The sequence below is a fragment of the Chelmon rostratus genome, chromosome 10 (genome assembly GCF_017976325.1).
Source record: "Chelmon rostratus isolate fCheRos1 chromosome 10, fCheRos1.pri, whole genome shotgun sequence".
Taxonomy (NCBI): domain Eukaryota; kingdom Metazoa; phylum Chordata; class Actinopteri; order Chaetodontiformes; family Chaetodontidae; genus Chelmon; species Chelmon rostratus.
This window is the reverse complement of record NC_055667.1, coordinates 19,065,726-19,084,967: the sequence shown is the minus strand read 5'-3', so window position 1 is coordinate 19,084,967 and position 19,242 is coordinate 19,065,726. Positions and strand designations below refer to the sequence as shown.

At 43.4% G+C, this 19,242-nt stretch overlaps 2 protein-coding genes across 4 annotated transcripts; both read left to right on the top strand.

The window, feature by feature from the left end:
• Positions 1-747: 747 nt before the first annotated feature.
• On the top strand, positions 748-8,222 carry LOC121612816. The gene is made up of 18 exons (XM_041945936.1): positions 748-965; positions 1,400-1,725; positions 1,926-1,941; positions 2,055-2,162; positions 2,263-2,366; positions 2,473-2,565; positions 2,676-2,772; positions 3,161-3,306; positions 3,403-3,471; positions 3,574-3,640; positions 5,057-5,232; positions 5,327-5,374; positions 5,460-5,505; positions 5,588-5,739; positions 5,846-5,914; positions 6,006-6,057; positions 6,197-6,304; positions 6,562-8,222. The coding sequence occupies exons 2-18, from the start codon at positions 1,636-1,638 to the stop codon at positions 7,548-7,550; spliced, it is 2,430 nt and encodes an 809-aa protein (XP_041801870.1). The 5' UTR covers positions 748-965; positions 1,400-1,635; the 3' UTR covers positions 7,551-8,222.
• A 4,019-nt stretch (positions 8,223-12,241) lies between these two features.
• wu:fl23c11 (interleukin-17 receptor C) lies at positions 12,242-19,007 on the top strand. Of its 3 annotated transcripts, none has more exons than XM_041945873.1 (16): positions 12,242-12,555; positions 13,527-13,554; positions 13,660-13,794; positions 13,994-14,110; positions 14,233-14,345; positions 14,673-14,784; positions 14,877-14,918; positions 15,040-15,173; positions 15,293-15,355; positions 15,442-15,499; positions 15,583-15,815; positions 16,298-16,345; positions 16,441-16,492; positions 16,677-16,772; positions 16,865-16,903; positions 17,640-19,007. In XM_041945873.1, exons 1-16 carry the CDS (start codon positions 12,427-12,429, stop codon positions 18,431-18,433), a joined length of 2,193 nt encoding a protein of 730 aa, XP_041801807.1. In that variant the 5' UTR covers positions 12,242-12,426; the 3' UTR covers positions 18,434-19,007. The 3 variants fall into 3 exon arrangements, with proteins under 3 accessions (XP_041801807.1, XP_041801808.1, XP_041801809.1); XM_041945874.1 differs by having other exon boundaries at positions 12,446-12,555; positions 13,412-13,554; XM_041945875.1 differs by having other exon boundaries at positions 12,508-12,555; positions 13,475-13,554.
• The last annotated feature ends 235 nt before the right edge of the window (positions 19,008-19,242 follow it).

Genomic DNA, 19,242 nt, shown 5'->3' with positions numbered 1-19,242 from the left:
AAAGATCCCCCACCCGATTGCAACGCCCACACTCCACAACATCTGTGTCATCAGATGTGCAACCGAAGCGACACCCCTCTGTGCGAACAGGCCTCGTTTCCTACCCTGAGAAACACTTAGAGTGTGACTGGAAACTACCGATAAGCAGCCGTAGCACAGCAGGTGACCTTGTGGTATTGTGGAAACCTGTTTTTTTTTTTTTTTTGTCTGTTCTATCCGTACCCTATTTCTGTACTCACACACAACGGTCCTTTATCCATAGAGCCCTTCAGGCAATCAAGACAAAACACTTATATATTGACATTAGAAGATCTAAAAACTGAAAGTAAATTTTATGTTTATGTGTATCTTTATCTGCCTAGTCTTTCAGATAAAAGAAATGGAGGATCCTTAGATATGTAGGCGAGTATAGAGTTGGGTGAAATTAATATACATGAGTACATCTCCTTAGAAGTTTTCATATTTTATTCTTTTACATTAAATCAAAGTCTTCCTGGAAAACAAATCTGTCAAGTGGCAGGTCCCCTGCAGGCTGCATCATGTTTCCCTGCAGGATTTCCCTTTAGGGATACTAGGTTTCTGACGAAGTGTTTGCGTTAAGGGTGATGGCCAAAAAGCTCAGAACAGAAGCTTCTTCCAGCTGACTTCAGAGTCGCCCACGTGCCTTCTGGCAAACTGCAGAGGTCATGTGAGTTTATTTAAGAGTGGCTTTCTCATTGTCACACTCCCACAAAGCTGCAACTGGTGAAGCACCAGGCCAACTGTTGTGCTCTGAGCCTCCTTCATTAGTCTCTCAGCTTTGAGGACTGTAGCTGTGTCCTAGTAACTCTTTTAAACTGTTCTCTGAGGGATGCCTTATCCTTTGTCTTCAGGTTATAAATTTTGTCACAATCCTGACTTGTTGGAAGATCTCCATCTAACTAACCATGTGACTTCTAAGACACCACACCAGTGATGATTTACAGGTATGTCATATTAAAGCAGATGAATACTCATGCAAACATGCGTAACATTGATATTAATCAAGATGATGACTTTGTAGATATTTATAGATGTTTTCATTTTGACTTGAAGAAAGAAGAAAAAAGCCACATGAAATGTACTTTGATCCAATGTTGAAATACATGAAAACTTAAGAGAGGCGTGAATACAAACAGCGGTGGGTGAGGGGATATAAAAAAAAAAAGAAGAAAAAAATATCATATTTAGAAGAACGGCCAATGAGGCCCACGCGCTCCTGTGGGGGTATCACTTCCTGTTTGGAAATTAAAAAAACAAAAAAAAAAACAAAAAACCCAGCTTTTATTCAGGGTTGTCAGTCCTGTCCTCTTCTCCTCCTGCTCCCAGGCGCTGTGAAAGGAGGTGGAGCTGATTATTCGTGTTTGTTTGTTTTAAACAGGCGCCCTCGCGGTTCAGCCATTCAACAGGACCCGAGTTTACAGGAACAGCGAACCGAGCAGCGGAGCGCAGCGCCCGGCGAGCGCGCTTACCGCGGACCGGCAGCTGAAAGCACGGGACGCGCTGCACAAGTCTGGGCTCTTTTCCGCACAAACCAGCATGGACCGGCGGTAGACCTATGGCCTCACCGAGGCACAAAATCCCGTCTTTTAATTACGCGAGAATTCCCGAATTTGAATGTGTTGTAGATGTTTGGGAGGCGTCGCGGTGGCATTTCTTGTCGCCGTGGTGTCTCCACTGCTGCTGGAATGTACCACAACATGTCAGGTGAGTTGAACACAGTATTTTTACTCATTTATCCATAAAAGGGTTGAACATTGGCATTTAATGTGGAGGAAATCGCTGTAAATATTGTAAAATAAAATCCAAAACACTGAAATATAGTGAGAATATTCATGTTTAAATGCATGTGCTGTTTTGTGAATCATATTTCCTAAACGTATGTCTTCCTCTTGTCTTTACTCTAGGTGGTAAATCAAACTGGTAAGTTTCCTCATTAGTAAGTGCTTTCTCGTCAGGCCGTAGCATCATTTCAGGGACGCATGTGAAAGCCACATGTGTCACAGACTGTACTAACCCGCTGCCCCTCTGCACAGGTTACGTGGGGGGACGCTGCCCTGTGAAGCTGACCTCAGTCAGGTCCCATGGGTCTGGGGGGATTTACTCAGAATGCGTCACCATCAGTGTTTGGATGAAGGCTGACGGTGCGGAGTGGAGTCACAGCTGCCATCTAACAATTTCATCCTCCCTAAAGCTGCAACTGTGTCATGTCTGACGAACATGTGTCACACTTCTCTCTTCCAGACCTCTCGAAGGCACCAAGGATTAAAATCCTCTCCCCTCCCGACCTCAGCAAGATATTTAGGCTGACAGAAGGAGGGAATAGGGACAGAAATAAAACAAAAAAGGTTGTTCTCTCTGTCCGCTCATGTCACCATGAGGCAACAGTTCATAGTAGTTCGAGAAGGCGGCGAACAACAGTGTCATCTCCTTTCTCTATTCTCTCTTTCTTAGAGTAACAATGAAAGCAAACAGCGTGAAACCAGAGTCAGGTGTGGCAGGGGCGGCATGCAGCTGTCGCGACATATCAACACCAGTTTTGCTCTGGTGAGGTGAATTTTTCCTGTTTTCCCTTCTAACATACTTTTTTACGTTTCATACGTTTTAATTTTTTTGTGAAGATAATTTCGTATTTTTCTCTTTTTTTTTTTTTACAGTTGGTTCACGATTGTGTCAGTGCTGAGGCGGGAGGTGTTGTTTCTGTGTCCTACAACACAGCATCCACCAGCTGCAGCGTCAGTTACACCGTGCCGGGTAGTGTGTATGACGTCGTACCACTTTGGTTTCATCTTTCTGCTGCAAATTCAAATCTCCCTTTGCTTTTTTTCACACATCCTCCCCCACTCTCTCTCCATCAATGCACCCTGTGTTGCGCAAAGGCAACGTTAGAGTCAGGTGTCTCACACATCTGCTCAAAATCATCCATATGTTCCCATTTAGTACAGCTCAGATCTGATGACTGCAAAGGCTGTAGCATCTATTCACATAACTTTCAAAACATTCTATGGTTGAGGGCGCTCAGATTTTTATCTCAAGTTTCTCTACTCGTTCTCCCACGATGTTCCTTTCATGTGCCACCCGTGTATGTTTCGGCCTGTTGGGCGCTCACGATCGTGTTCTGTTTTCTTCGTGTTTGACTTAGATCCCGTACCGGACTTTGATCTGTCTGTGAATCTGTCGTCTAAATCCATTGCCGTCACTGTGGAGCCTGGAGACAAAGTCCACACCAGGTGGTGTTACCAAAGTGGAGGGGGATGCATCGGCGGACAACATTCCCCTCAAACTACTGTAAGTATCAGAGGCACGTTTATCTGCGTGTATGCACATTTATTTGTGCACGCTAAAAAAATTAAATGTTTTTTTCCCTGTGTTTGTCCTGCTCAGATTGATCCGTCGCACTCTCGATCAGCTCTTCTTCACGTCCCTTACATGCTGCCCTGTGTCTGCGTGCAGGTACGCTCTGCTCCAGATCATTTCAGGGTTCAGGCAGTGGTATCATTTGGTTAAATCAGTCTGTTTTTCATGAGTCTGTACTCATCTTGTCTGTGTTGACAGGTTTATTACACCTATACTGATTCCCGTCGACACTTAAAGTGCCCGTTTCAAAACCAAAGCCTCGCAGGTGAGTGTGACGGATGATTCATGTCAGAGTCAGATTGAAAATGAACACACCTTGGAGGGATTATTATTTTACCATTATTTTGTAATTAGCGATTGCGACACTGTCTCAGGATTCAGAAAGATAAAACGGGGGTGTTGCCTTCATCTGCTGGGCCAGAGGCTTTGTTTTACATCCTGTTACAGTTCATAACCTTATGATAGGCCGACTGCGTCCATTTTTAACAGGCAAAACAACAATGGGTTGGGATTCTAAGTTATATAAAAATATCATGAGTCATGAGCATTTTAAATTTGACAATGTGCCATTCAAGACAATCCACAGATACTGTGCACAGTTTTCTACTGGAACTATTCCCCTTTCCTTTCACTGGAACCACTACCAAATACAACCCTGATTCCACAAAAGTCGGGACGCTGTGTAAAATGGAAATTAAACAGAATACAGTTATCTGCAAACAAACTGTGTTTACTGTTTTAACAGTTATGTGAGGTGTTCCTGAGCGTAACATCCTTTATCCAATCATGTGTTCACAAAGTGGTGAACCTCGCTCCATCCTCGCTTGTGAACGAATGTTCCAAACAGGTGTTTTTGGAGCGTTCAACAACTTTCCCAGTCTTTTGTTGCTCCTGTCCCAACTTGTTTCAAACCTTTTGCTTCATCAAATTCAGAATAAGCAGATGTTTACAAAAGTCAATGAAGTTGATGAGAAAAAAAATATTATATGTATTGTCTTTAGACTGTTCAGTATATATCAGAAAGGATTAGCAAATAATCACATTCTGTTTTAGCAATGTTTCACTAGGCATCCAAATCAGGGTTGTAAATAGAGGCTGCTAATTAGGCTTTAAAATGTAATTATTTATTCCTATAAGTAATGCAAATTTAAAGTAACACACACAAATAACCTTTTTCCTTCATTGCTTTTTGTAAATATCTGCTTATAATCAATTTGATGCAGCAGCATGTTTCAAACAAGCAGCAAAAGACTGACAACCGAAAGTTGTGGAACGCTCCAAAAACACCTGTTTGGATCATTCCACAGGTAAACAGGTTGATTGGTAACAGTTGATAGTATCATTATTGGGTATGAAAGGAGCATCCTGGAAAGGCTCAGTTGTTCACGAGCAAGGCCTTCTTGCCAAGAGTTAGATAAGAAGCTCAATATAATCAATCAAGTCAATAAAGTTAGCTAAGCACAAAAACTGGAAACGGAGAAACAGCTAGCGTGGCTCTGTCCAAAGGCAACAAAATCCACCTACTCATTAATGTGTCATATCTTATTTGTTTAATCTGAGCAAAAATGGACGTGTAAAAATGCCATGTTATGGTTTTATGGTTTGGTATATATGGTACATTTATGGTGTACCACAGCCATGCATAGTGTTGTAAATATGTGTGTCCTCATTGCCTCTCCAGATGTCAGAGATCTTTGGCTCTCCTCAGAAGTCAAGCCACTTGAGTCCAGTGTCAAGTTTGAATCAGTGTGTCCAGCCAGCAACCTGAAGATCTCTGCCTCCCTCTGCTGGAGGCAACACGAACACCTCTGCACACCTGTGCTCAACTCCACGCTGGAGGAGACAGGAGAGGACTTGGTAAGCTTGGCAGGACTGCTGCTGTTATTGGTGATAGTTAGAGTCCTAAAAACAAACAGAGCTTTGTCAAACACCCACCGTGTCTTCTCCACAGACATTCAGCACAACTGCGGTGGACAGACACCCTCAGATGTGTGTGCAGGTGAGAATAAGCCAAATGTGCGTGCACTGAAGTACGTCCTACTTTTTTGGCTGCACGTTCACATATTTGTGTTTGATCTTTGCAGTTTTCTCTACGAGGCAGCCATCATGTCTCTTGCCCATTCCAGGCTGGTGAGTCAAACAGGAGGAAAAAAATAGTTTATTTTGCTCGTAGGACTCTCAATCTGACCCCGTCTCTCCTTGTCCCTCACAGATATGTCCACATGGGAGGTGTATATCGGACCCGGCAGGCAGAGCGTGTCTTTGTTTCTCACCTCTTCTGTTCCAGCAGAGTTCTCAGCTCAGCTCTGTGTTCTTAATGAGAGCGGATGTTCAGTCATGGGGGAGGTCCACTCATCAACAACGGTGCGCATACGCATGTTTTTATGAAAGAAAGTCCTAAAGAGAGAGGACAATAGGGCAGTTAAATGCTAATGTTTAAGTAACTATGTGACTTTTATTCATTTTACAGGATGGGAACACCACTGAGACGAGGATAAATGTGCCTCTTCACTCTCTCGCTGAGAAGCCGTGTCTGCAGGTAAAGCACAGTGCGTGCTGTAACTCTAAAAAAGGTGTTCCTGTCACCTTTTCTCTCCTCTCACTCTTCCTCTTCTTCCGCTTTTCTGCAGGTGTGGCAGTCAGATCCTCCTCTTCAAGGTGCAAGAATTCTTTGCCCAGACTGTGAGTGTCCTCGTGAGACACACACGAACCAAAGTGTGCCAGCACATGCACTTTTGTGTGTCAGTTTATGCACGAATGCACGCATGCACATGCAACTCCTACAAAGTAAATCTGACTTCTCAGTGTTTTTCTTTTACAGACACGCACAGCAGATGTGGCTTATATGCTGTGACAGCTCTGATATTTGTGGTTATTGCTACGTTGTTGGGAGTTTTCATCCACCGTCTTACCAAGAGTGGAGCTGCAGGTTAGTTCAGTTGCCTCGTTAAATTTAAGTTCAAGGTTCTTTTTATTTGAATAATCATTGTTTGTCTTTGGTTGCATGTCTCCATCTTCAAATTTCAATCATTTTAAGGCCACTATTGCCTCACTTTGTTTGTTTGATTGATATATTATCCTGATGGTAACTGTGGAAAGTTTACAACCTTAAAGAAAAAATTTAAATTCAGCCAGAAAACAATAAATAATGTATTTTTTCCCTCCCTGTGTGTCCAATATCTCTAGGTTGGCTCTGTATCCAGAAGCCAGTGTTGCTGGTGTGCTCATCAGAGCAGCCAGCCCATGTCTCTGCTGTCTGTGCATTAGCCTCAATCCTGCAGGGGGAGCTAAGCGCCACAGTACATATGGTTTTGTGGGCCATGAGCTCAGCGCAGGCCGGAGCCGGCTCTGGAGTGGCAGATCTGGGTCCACTTCCCTGGCTGTACGGGCAGTGGGAAGCTGTGCGCAAGGCACAAGGAAAAGTGCTGATTGTTTGGAGTCCCGAAGCCAAGACGTCCTATGAGAAGTGGAGGGAGGAGAGAGCAAGCGTGGATAAAAATGAGAGAGAAAAGAAAGATCACAGCAAAGCCGAGGTGAAACATGAGAAAATAAGAGTAGAGGTGGAAGAGGATTCGAAAGTAAACGGAAGAAAGCTGGGAAAATGCAAAAAGGAGAAAACAGTGGTCAAGAAAGAGTTAGTTAAATTATGTGATGATAAGGACTGGTACCCCCAGAGTGAACCCTCTGCAGTGATAGCACCAGTGTTTATGGCTGCTTTGGCCTGCCTACAGGGGGCGCTGCAGGGGAGCAAAGGTCAAGGAGTGGTCCTTGTCTACTTCCAGGGCCTCTGCCACAGCAGAGACATCCCAAAGGCCTTCAGAGGAGTCCCTCGGTACTGCTTACCGCAGGATTTCAGGGGTTTCATACAGGAGCTGGGAGGGATGAGAAGACAAACAAAGACTGGTAAATCCAGCTGGCACTGCTGGCCCAGACTGCTCTCAAAAGTGCTGTCAATATGGCTGGCACGGCAGCTAACCCAGAGACTTCAAACACTGCTGCCTCAGATGCAAGGAAAGAGCATGCAAGGGCAGAGCGTCACGTCGTCGCTGAAGATGATGTCAGATCAGACGCAGAGCAGGCTCATGTTGCCACTGGAAGCCGACACGGCGAGGCCAGGAACTGCGCAAGAGCACGAGACTCTTTGCGGGTCACCATGGAGAGCAGAGAGGCTTTAATCTCAGGTTTCACGTGTCTGATGGGGACAGACTTTTGTTCTGGAAACACGATATGCACATGAGACACAGGAGCTGGCGTTCCATTCTAAACCCTCAGTGCCAATCACAAAATGTTTTCATTAATTTAACGCCATCTTGTCAAAAATGCCGCCACTTGTTTTGTATATTAAGAAGAGAAATACTCCGTCTGGTCTCCTGCATTTCTGATGCTGTAGTGACTGAAGCCATAGTGGACACCTGTCTTATCTCTGTACATACGATAACCAGTATGGAAATCTGGTTGCAAATTATACCTCAACTTTCCTCATGAATGCATTTAATGTTTGACCGTGTTGCATGCAACAAACCGTGTTGCTGCTGTTTACAGGAACTTTCAAATTTGCATAGGATTTTCTAAGCACAGGTGGCGTGCCAAAGCTGTCCGAGGATTTTCGGGTGAAAAGAGGAAATGACTTTCTATTGAAATGGGTTTTACTATTTGGCAGTTAAGATAAGTGTTTGTGCGTTCAGGAGTTTTACATATTGTACAACCCCGATCCCACAAAAATCGGGACACTGTGTAAAACAAAAATTAAACAGAATACAGTAATCTGCAAGCAAACTGTGTTTACTGACAACAGTTTTACGAAGCGTTCCTCGGCTCATGTAGTAACATCCTTTATCCAATTATGTGTTCGCAAAGTGGTGAACCTCGCTCCATCCTCGCTTGTGAACGACTGAGTCTTTCCAGGATGCTCCTTTCATACCCAATCGTGATACTATCACCTGTTACCAATCAACCTGTTTACCTGTGGAATGATCCAAACAGGTGTTTTTGGAGCTTTCCACAACAGATTATCTCATTCTGTTTTCTTTATGTTGTCCACGGTGTCCCATCTTTTTTGGAATCAGGACTGTATTACATATAGATTGTGTTTGTCTGCAGCTCTGTTATTTAATATTTGCACACATACTACCTCCTAAAAACAGCAGAAATGAGTCAGCGTTTTGGTTCATTTCTTTTTCCTCAAGCGTGCTGCATTTTTATATTCAATCCCTTGACAAAATATTTGTTCAGTGTCACTTAACTGTCTCTATAACTTGTTTATCCTCCTTCAGCAAGCACTGTTGAGATATTAGCCAACCACTATAGGCATTATAAAGTCTGGTATAGAACATGAAGAATGCTTTGAATAAAAAGATTCACGCATAACGAATGTTCAGTCTGCATTTCAATAAGCTTCATGTGCTTTTGATCAAATGAATCACCCAGACGTCACACATTGTCTCAACGCTGATAAGACTCCAGTGTTCTGAGTGACAGACCTGCCCGACAGGATTAACAAGGAAGTAAATTGTCACGGTAGATGAAACACCAGAACCCCCCAAGTTCAGCACATAAAGGTTAATCTCGTCTCGTAAGAGTAACTAAAACAGACTTTCTTCGTACTGCCTTAAATTTTTAATGTTGCAAATTCAAGGTGTAAATCATACAAAGTAACAAAACTGGGGTAAGTTATATGATGGAGAAAAAAAAAAGCTACAATACATTATCATTTGAATTTTAGTTGCAAATGAAGAGTTGATCCCCTGCAAAGTTCACTATCTGTAAGTCAGTTTAATCACATAGCAATAGCATTGTGGCAAAAAATAGCTAAACCACAGAGTTTCAGAGTGTGTACTTGGAGATATGTGGCTGTCATTTAAGATCCACAATGAATTTGCATTTTTTCTGACTGCACACTAACTGGACCTGCAGTTAACGCAGGTGTTAGGGTTCTAAAATGTACAGCAGATAAGCAAGAATACAAATTATATTGCTAACAGTGGACTGACGAATCACTTTGATAAAGGTTAATGATTAAACTTTCAGCACTCCAACTGAAAGCACTCAAACGAAAGCCTCTGTTTTAGTAGAAACTTAGTTAATTTAAACACAAGATACTTGTGCTCAAAAAGAGGATTCATTCTCAGTGAAGAACCTTGGAGCTCTAATCTGCCTCTATACATGCCAAAGAGCAGTGATTCCTAACACGTCTCTGGGGGTCATCAGGTGGAAACCTCCCTTCAACGGTGTTTCGCCTACTTAGTCCCACTACACCTCCAGGAGGTTAGGCAGTGAACTCCGGCGTCCCAGAGTCACCCCCCCTAGTGCCAGTTCACACTGCTCCTACACAATCCAAACAGCACCGCCACGTTCAACTGACCCAGAGATGCTCCAGGTAGTGGCCAGTACCGATGCTACCATTTAACTATTGCTAATGCTAATGCTAACCGCTAGGAAGAACAGAAGAAGACAATACAGTTCCGATGCTACCATTTAGCTAATGTTACGTGCTAACCGCTACCTGCTAAGAGGAACAGAAGAAGACAATAAAGCTAGATTCACCTATACTGTTAATGTTAATTGCTAGCTACCAATACTAACTGCTAAGATACTATCGTACTCTCACCGCTTTAGCTATTGTTAGCTGCTACAATGCTACCACAGGCCTAGATGCCACATGTAACTGCTGATTGCCACACTACCATCATCTACCCCTGCCTCTCACCAACTGCACCAAGAAAAAGCGGGGTGGGAATACAAACCCTGGTTCGGGTAGGGGATGGAAAATAAAGAGGTAGAGTCAAAAGATGAAAGTAGGGATTGGATACAGAAAAGAGGGTTTAGAGTTAATGAGGCAATCTTGTGAGCAAATGACCACAAGTTCAATTTCTGCGGCCAATAATATGTTTACTGACAGCCTTGTGGAGTATAGCAATGGTAATAATAATAACAATGATAACATTTATTAATTGTACAGTGCTTTTCAAAGCAGAGTTACAAAATGCTTTAAAAGCTAAAATAATAAATAAATACTAATTAAAAAAAGATAAGACAATAAAATGGTGCACCAGAATTAATGAAAGGCTTTTTATTTATTTATTCAAAAGACGTCACTGATTTGGTAAGCCTCAGATCCTCGGGCAGGGAGTCCAAGAACTGAGGGTAATTGGCCGCAAAAGCCTGATCACCTTTGGTCTTGAGCCAGGACTCGGGAACAGCCAGCAGAGCCCTGGCCCAGGATCTGAGGCTGCACCCTGGCTCATAGGGGAGCAGCAATTCAGCAGTGCATCTGGGAGCTAAACAATGCAGTGCTTTAAAGGTGATAGGAAAATCGTAAAAATCAATTCTAAAACTGTCAAATATGACACCCAGGTTTCTGGCTGCGAGTTTGAAATTTGAAGACAAGGGTCCAAGATGTTTCTTTAAAATAGTAATGGCGTTCGAGGGATTAAAGGGAATTAATTGTTTTCATCTAACTGGAGAAGGTTACAGGACATCCAACACCTATTTCTGAAAGGCAGGATAAATGATTAATCATGGCTTCTACACTGGGTTTTCATGGGACATAACTTTGTGTTCCATCTGCATGACAATAGTACTGAATATTGTGTTTGTTTATGTCCCAGCATGTATATGAAGAACAACAACAGGCCAAGGGTGGAGCCTTGGGGAACACCACAGGTCAGAGGCAAGGGCCACTGAAGAGGAGGCAGCCACTGAGATAGTCCTGGCTGATAAATGGCATTTAAAGGTGATTCAGCAGGAAACAGTGATCCATTGTGCCAAATGCAAAGCTCAAATACAAAAGAATTAAAATCATTCTCGAACATCAGCTGTAAGTAAAAGGATATTAGTTACTTTGATGAGAGCAGATTTGGTGCTATGATGCGTACACAAACATTGACATGAATGAATGAATGAGGCTTTATTTCGAACACCTAACCAACAAAACAATAGTAGCTTAACATGTCCGAAAAGGAGCAGGAAGAAGCATAAGCTTGTACATCAACTCTTAGTAAACAGTGGATGAAAACGATTTAGAAGTGGGTCTAAAATGTTTTAAATCGGTGTGGTCAAGGCTCAAGAGAAGGGTGCACTCCTGTGTGCTGGAGGCAGGAGAGAACACGGCCAGGGCACAGAGAGTTATTTGCACTCAATAAAAGAGTGTTAAACACTTTGAGAAATACCGCAGGCATTAAATCTGATGGATTTGATGGTGGCTGTAATTTGGCCATTAAAGTGGACAACGAAATGGGCTGACATTTATTGGGCAGAGCAGAGGGGGTTGCAGTGTGCAGAGGGAGAGTCACGACCAATGAATTGAACCCCCACATTCCTCACTCTACAACTTTCAGTTAGATGCTTCAAAACACAACCGTTAATGGACATAAAAAACGTTGGTGCTTTGATGGTCCAGTGAACTGCCATGAGGCGCCGACCACCACCTAATAGATATTTGACCTTATCTGATGGGCAAATTTTTAACAACATATTGTGCTTCCACCTCAGCACATGCATGCTGCCAGACAGGCCTTTGCCTGTACATTGTTATAGATGAGTTCATATTCATTTTATGATCTAAATTCCAATAAATGATTCACAAACCACTGGTACTCAAACTTTTTCTGCTACTCCGCAACTTACAACTTTTATCAGTCATGAACAGTGACGGGGAAGCAACTAATTAAATAAAAAATAAAAATAAAAGAAGGACTGCATCAGCAAACTCTTGTTTATTCATATTTCTTTTTTATTTTTCCTACACAAATTATATTCATTGAACTCAGTGTCACTAAGCTTCTCCATCCTACCTGAGCAGGTGTGGTGCTGCAACACGCCCATCTCCTCTGTCAATCACCGGAGAGGGCGTGCGGAACAACGCGCCAGGAGCGTCACAACAGTCGGCCAGCGCGGGACAAGCCACAACCGCTGCTTTCCACCGAGAAAACACCACTGGCATGCTGCTCTGCGGGTAGCGGGCCACGGCTCTTTGTGTTTCGGACGAGGGGAGTCCAGCCGCGGAGCAGGAGACGTGCGCCCTGCGCCGCGCGCAGAGGCGCACTCGGAGTCATGGCTCCCACGCTCCTATGGGTGCCACGTGCTTCTCTGCTGCTGTCACTGCTGCGCTTCTGGCCGCTCGTGTCTGCAGGAGCACTGGAGATGGTCGACCGACACGCGCCTGAGCTGACCTGCAGCGAGGTAACAAGATAACCCTCTGGCTGCTTAAGAGCTGCAGCCGTGGAAGCAGGCTGTAAGAGAGTGACTGCGACCTGTATGGCTTTAATATTTCTGTTTTGTGTTTTTTATTTGTCCTCTTCTAAGTTAGGCGTGTTCCACCTTTTTGCATTGCTGTCGATGGAAATCTCGCCAGTTGCTACATGCAGAATAAAAACATGTGGTGTGCAGGCTTCATTTGTTTTTTGGGGAGAATTAGGAGAGAAGAGAGAGAGAGAGAGAGTTAGAGTTTAATGTCCATTACTTATTTACTATCGAGCCTGAGCATGACACCCTACTCCACTGCTCCATTTCCAAGGAGGGCTGTATGACAAGACTTACAAAACTGTAGGTAAAACATTACAAAGGACTGTGTGTGTGTGTGTGTGTGTGTGTGTGTGTGTGTGTGTGTGTGTTTATTCCTGGCATTCTTTGAGTTTGGTCATTTTTGGAGGCTGCGGTTCTGCTGCCGTGGAGTAATGCATTTTCTACTGTGAGGTGCTGCTAATATTCAGTCTACCCTAAGTGACGGAAGATATATTGCCTTTCAGTGTAACATGGGTGTTATATTATCATGTATTATGCTGGAATTATGGGATTGTTTTCACAAATGTGTAGCGATGTCTAACAAGGTTACACAAACAATTACCACACCCCCACCATGCAAATGAGTAAAAATTCCATTCTGATCATACATTTTCTTCTAATTATTATTATTGTTATAAATCCTGCAGCTCCTCACTGCATCTGTTTCTGCTCTCGCTCCTTTTCACTGAAATGCAATTTGTAGGAATTCATTCAAAACCTGCATAACAAGCTATTTTGCTTTTGTGTGTGATAGTGTTGCTTTTGAATGCCTCTATCTCCACTCTTGATGATGCTCCGGAGGTGTCTTTCATCATAGGCGAGAGGAGGCGTTCACTTCACTTCTCATCCACAACTTTTTCTTTCTTCAGGGTTTGACTGACTGCCACGTGAGCTCAGGTAGCAGCACCAGCGACACACATGCATCTCATATCATGGCAATGAGCTCGCGCATGAGTCGGCCCGCAGTTTGTCTGAAGCAGAAACGCTCTCCTCTCTCCGCAGCCTCTCTGTACAGTGCCGCCCTGCCCGATCCGGATGACACAGTGAATGTTACTCGTGTGCAGCTTAAAGCGATCCTGTGCTGTTCGGCCACACGAGACTGCGAACCTTGCCTTCGAATCGTCATCACAGCTCACGGTTTGTCACAGATCAGCCGGGGTGATCGGTCTTCTTAACCACATCAATGCGTTTTCCTTCTCACATTAAATGTCTTTGATGCCAATGTTATTGTCAGTGTTTCCTGCATTCTTATCGTATTTGTTTGACAGTCAGCAAAACACTTTGTTCTCCGCTGCAGTATTCACTGACTGCAATTGCATTGTGCTTGTTGTTGCAGAAGTGGATAATGCAAAGCAGGTTCCTGAGGAATCTGGTGACCTCAATGATGAAGAGGAGTTTGGCACGAATCAAATGGCAGAGGGAAGTGGTCGCTTTGTGCTTCCTGAGCCAAAAGGTACAGACTCATAAGCTCAACCCAAAAAACATACGCAAAGTCACACGCATCGTTTTCTGTAGATTACCTTTTTTCATTCAAGCCCCTCGGTTTACTCTTCTTCTCTGCTCTCTGTGTCACAGCTTTGGTGAAAGTGTGTCTCAGCTCTCCAGGCTCCAGTGAATTTTGCAAGGCGCTCCAGTTTAAACTAAAGCACTCGGGTTCAGACCGAGCTTCTCAGCAGCCCACACACGAGGTATCTTATATTGGGCAGGTGTGAAGGAATTACCTTGTGTAGTTGTCAGTTCTGGTGTCGGTTGATTATTTAACTTGTATCCAGTGGTATTCTGAGACACTTGAGTATTACCAGAGCACTTTTACTTGTAATTTTTACATTGCTTTATTGGTACTTCTATTGAAGTAAAGGAGTATTTTTTCCACCACTGCTAGTCTCTCATTGTGCTGCACTCGTATTTATTCATTTATTTATAAAGACTAGTTATCAAAATATCTTCATCTTGTGCTTGTTGTGACCGAGTGATTTAAATACTTTACAACATGCGTATATTTCCTGTAAATTCAGCTGCTGTTGATAGAGAGAGTGGTGTTCGGCGTTCCCGTTGTGGTCCACGTCGACGCACATTCAGATGGAGCGCACAACATTCAAAAAATCACAGTCCCATCTTTAGAAGAAGGTGAGGTTGAGTGCTGTAATATAAGCAGAGACACGCTGAACCACCACCACCGTGAGCGTCACTGAACATCCACTCGTCCCTCTTTCTTCCAGTTTGCTCCATGAACCTAGAGGGCACTGTCAGGGAATGTGATGGTAAGAGATGTAAAATTGCCAGGTGTGCTCCGCTTCCACCCGTTTATCCAGATTAGTGTGTTCTGCGTACATGCTGATGGGCATGCAGTCACAAGCTGCGATTGATGCGTCTCTGTCTCAGCCCCAAGACTCCGAGCTGTGGCTGATCATAAGAGAAATGTGGTCGTCCTCCAGCTGGAAAACACTGATGCCAGACAAGATGAAATCATGTGCCAGATGGTTTGGAATGAAATACCTGGAGAGGTGCTTGCATGGGTCAGTCAGTGCTAAACTATTCATATTAATCAGCTCTGTCAGTCAAAACATCAATATTGTCTGTGTTTATTTTTTATACTTTTTTTAAATGTTTGTTTGTTTGTTTTTTACCTTTGCAGCCCAAAGGCAAGACAGAAATGGTCATTTCATCAAACTTTGTTGTACCATGCCTGTGCTTCCAGGTAGCCAGCTGACATTTTAATTGTAACTGACAAGAAAAAAAAAACATTTACGGGGAAATAAAAAATTCAAAAACCTTTGTTTGCAGGTTTGGTGGAAGGGAAAGCCGCTCCGAACAGAATCCTGCCCTTTCAAAAACCAACAAGGTAAAAGAAGATATACCGAGTTCAACCTGAGAGCAAGATTTATTTGCAATGATTTCACAACATAGCAATGTTTATTTTGTCAGATGCGCTGGAAAGAATGCAGCGCAACGTGTCCGTGTCCCTGGCTGAGTGTCAGATGAGAGAGGGCGGCACAGGGCTGAGCTGGAATGTGACTGCCCCCTGCAGACTGGAGGCAGAGGTGTGGCTCTGCAGGAAGGACCTGGCTGGAGGCCGGTGTGAGGAGGTGACGGCCTCCAGACAGAGACTCCACAACCATGCACACGCTGGCTGGAGTGCAACACACAGTGGACACTGGGTAACAGCGTCAAGAAAGACTTCGCTTTCTTAGCAAGCTGTCACAGTATTGGAAAGTGCATTATGTTTCAGAGTTTTCTGCAATTTATTAGACAGAATATGATCAGTTAATCGCATCTGCACCTCGACAAGATCCAACATTTTTACAGCATTTTTACTTTACGAGTTTACTTCTTTCACTCAGGTAAAGGATCTAAAAACTTAATCCACCCCCGCACGTTCTAACTGAAACCAAGGACCTCAGCCTCACTCAAAGGGACCATGTTTTTTTTTTACTTTTTTAACATTAACTACAACTTTCAGGTGCTTTACATTACTGCTGCTCGCTCTCCAAATCGTATGAAGAATTACAGAATTGATTGTCTGCCTTGTGATTCCATTCATTTCTTTGCACTGTGAAAATGTATGATGCTCACATGCATATTCGACTGTGAACTCGCAAGCATTACTCTCATAAAGTGCAATGTTTTTCTTAATTTTCAGAAAACAGGAGAGTTCAATGTGTCGTCACATCCTCTGCTTTGTGTTCAGGTGATCTCCGTCTTTGTCCTGACATTGAAAATAATCTTTAACTGTAAATATAATATTTTCTATAGTCAGTATAACCCTTTCGCTCATTTTCTTAGATAAAGTTACATGGGGTGGAGCCATACTTAGAGCCCCAGTGTCCATTTGCAAGTAAGACTTTTTAGATCCAGATTAAGCGTGTTTAATGTTTAACTGTTATCAGCTAAAACAAGCAAAATTTTTTCATTAGAATGTGGCAGATAAGCAATTGACTTTTATAACAAACAGTTTCTGTGAAACTTCTCTGACATGCTTTTTCAAGACTTCTGTGCTTAATGATTAATTTATTTTCCAGAATCTCGATGGAGATGGAGCCTGCCACTCCTCATAGGATTACTGCTAATGTGCCTGGCCATACTAGGAGCCTATTTTATACAAGGTGTCCTAAAAGGTCAGTTTTCTATTTGTTGCTCAATAAATATTAATGGCATCTTAGCAAAAAAAAAAAAAAACCCTCAGTGTGTACTGCTGTTTTCCTTTCAGGTTACATGTGGAGATGGTTAAAAGAAGATGATGTTAAAGGTACGAGAGACCCGAACCATTTTATACTGAGCATCCGCTATTTTCCACATCCCATTCATACTGTTAACATTACATTTGTCATACTTTTATTCACACATATGTAAAGAGGTATTAACATGCATGTTCTTGTGATTACATGTTGACTTGTGTGGATTACTCAGTTGTCATTTACATTCGGTATCTTTAGCTAGTTTTACTTTTTGCTGCAATTGTGGCTCATTCTTTTGTGCAGGTTTCCAAAAAAAAAAAACCCCTCTTATTCTATTTCATAGTTTGAATATACTTACATATATTTACATTTTGGGAAATAGCGAGAGTTAGATGGTCAAACTCTCACATCTGTCTGTTAAATATAAGACTACAGCACACACGCACACACAAAAAACACACAGGGGGACACAGCTAGCCTAGGTAACAAAATCTGCCTCGGGCAAGAAATAGTCAGGCTCATAACCCCCTAAAAGTGGCAAATTGTCATTTTTACACTTTGTTTTTACATTGATTAGGCAAACCAAATACAATTTGTAAGATGGTGAGCTGTAGAAGTGCTTGTAGGTGGATTTTGTCACTGTTGGACAGAGCCAGGCTAGCTGTTTCCCTTTGTTTCTAGGTTTTGTGCTAAGCTAAGCTAAACGTCTCCTGGCTGTAGCTTTGTATTTAACCGACAGACAAAGCAAACAAGTGTATTTCTCAAAGCCTCTGACTATTCCTGTCTAAAAATCTTCCTCTGTTTCAGGTGCGGTGGGTGGCGGTCACGTGGTGCTGCTGTACCCACCTGATGACGATCCGGCTTTGCCAGAGCTGATGAGTCACCTGGGCTCGTCCCTCCAAGCCCTGGGCTTCAGCGTGTCTCTAGACCTGTGGAGCCAGGCCGAGCTCAGCGTCTTAGGCCCCGTGCCTTGGCTCCACTCAAGACTGAACCGACTGCAGAGGCAGCGGGGCAAAGTGGTGTTGGTCCTGACCCAGGCCGCCTGGATAAGGGCCGAAGAATGGGGGGCTCGGAGCTGGGAGAGGAACAGGGACATGGAGGAAGAGGAGGCAGGAAGAAGCTACACTGCTTCTCCTTCCTGTGTGGATGTTTTCACTGCTTCACTGAGCTGTATTCTAGCAGACTATTTGCAGGGCCGCGCTGGTGAGCGGTTCATGTTGGTGCAGTTTGAATCGCTTCCACCTCAGCCTCCAGGTGGCTTCCGGCCGTTGCCGGAGCTGTTCCGTGGCCTCCACGTCTACAGCCTCCCCTCCCAGAGTCTTGGTTTTCTGACTGAATTAGCCGGGGCTCCGCAAATGGCTACTGCATCAGCCAGGCGGAAAAGAGCAGGCGGCCTCAGGATGGCATCCCGGACTCTGGCACGAAGACTGTCTGGGTTCACAGCTGGGACTACTGTACTACGCCTTGCAGGAGTGCCCCAGAGTTGTGTTGGGGTTGGGGTTGAAGACTCTGGGGAGACGGTGCCGTTGCAGCCTTGTCTAGTTACGCCTCCATCCAGCCCCGACACAAGCCCCAAGGTCAGTAAAATGGAATGGGTCTGAGGACACGTCACCAAACTTTAGTTTTGGGACAAGCAGCCAGTAATGAGTTCAGATGTTCAGATAAACCAGTTTGCAGCTTTTGTATTCGTTGGTCTAAACATCTGGTCTCGTGCCTGTTGAAAATAACACTGAAACTTCATTACTTCTGAAGGTAAATTCAAGATTGAATACACAGTTTGATCACAAAGTGGTCTGTGGTGAATGTATATGTATTAACAGCATGCCTTAGGACACCAAACCATTAATCTCAGTGAAGCAAATTGCTCCATTGTTTTTGTCCTTACTGCATCATTTATTTGAGCCGTTTTCAGCCTTAAAACAAGCCATTGTGTGTTTTTACGTATTTACTGGCATTTGATATTCTGCATGTGCATGTATTCCATATGACTGCCCTAAGAAACATGAAGAAAAAAATTATTAAAAAAAACTAATTATTTCCTTTCTCTGAGTTTATACACCAGTATATTCAAATTGTTTGTTCAGGCGTGGCAGGTCTGTTTTATACTGTGTTTTCTCTGAACGTTTACAGTTGGATTGAATAAAGACGCTGTCTGAATCATGAAGTCAGTTGCTCTTCTGACTACAAACCAGTGTCAGTTCCTTTTCATTACAAACATGGCATAAGATGTGTGTTTGCAGAGCAACGTCCTCGCATTTGTTCAACATGTAGAAAAGCATCCATAAATCGTGGCATTATGCAGCAAGAGAGGGTAAAGCAAACAAAAAACATTCATGTTCAGGAAAAATAATTGTTTTTTACAAGGGAACCTTACTAAGGGTTCTTATAAGTAAAAATCAATGTGAACAAA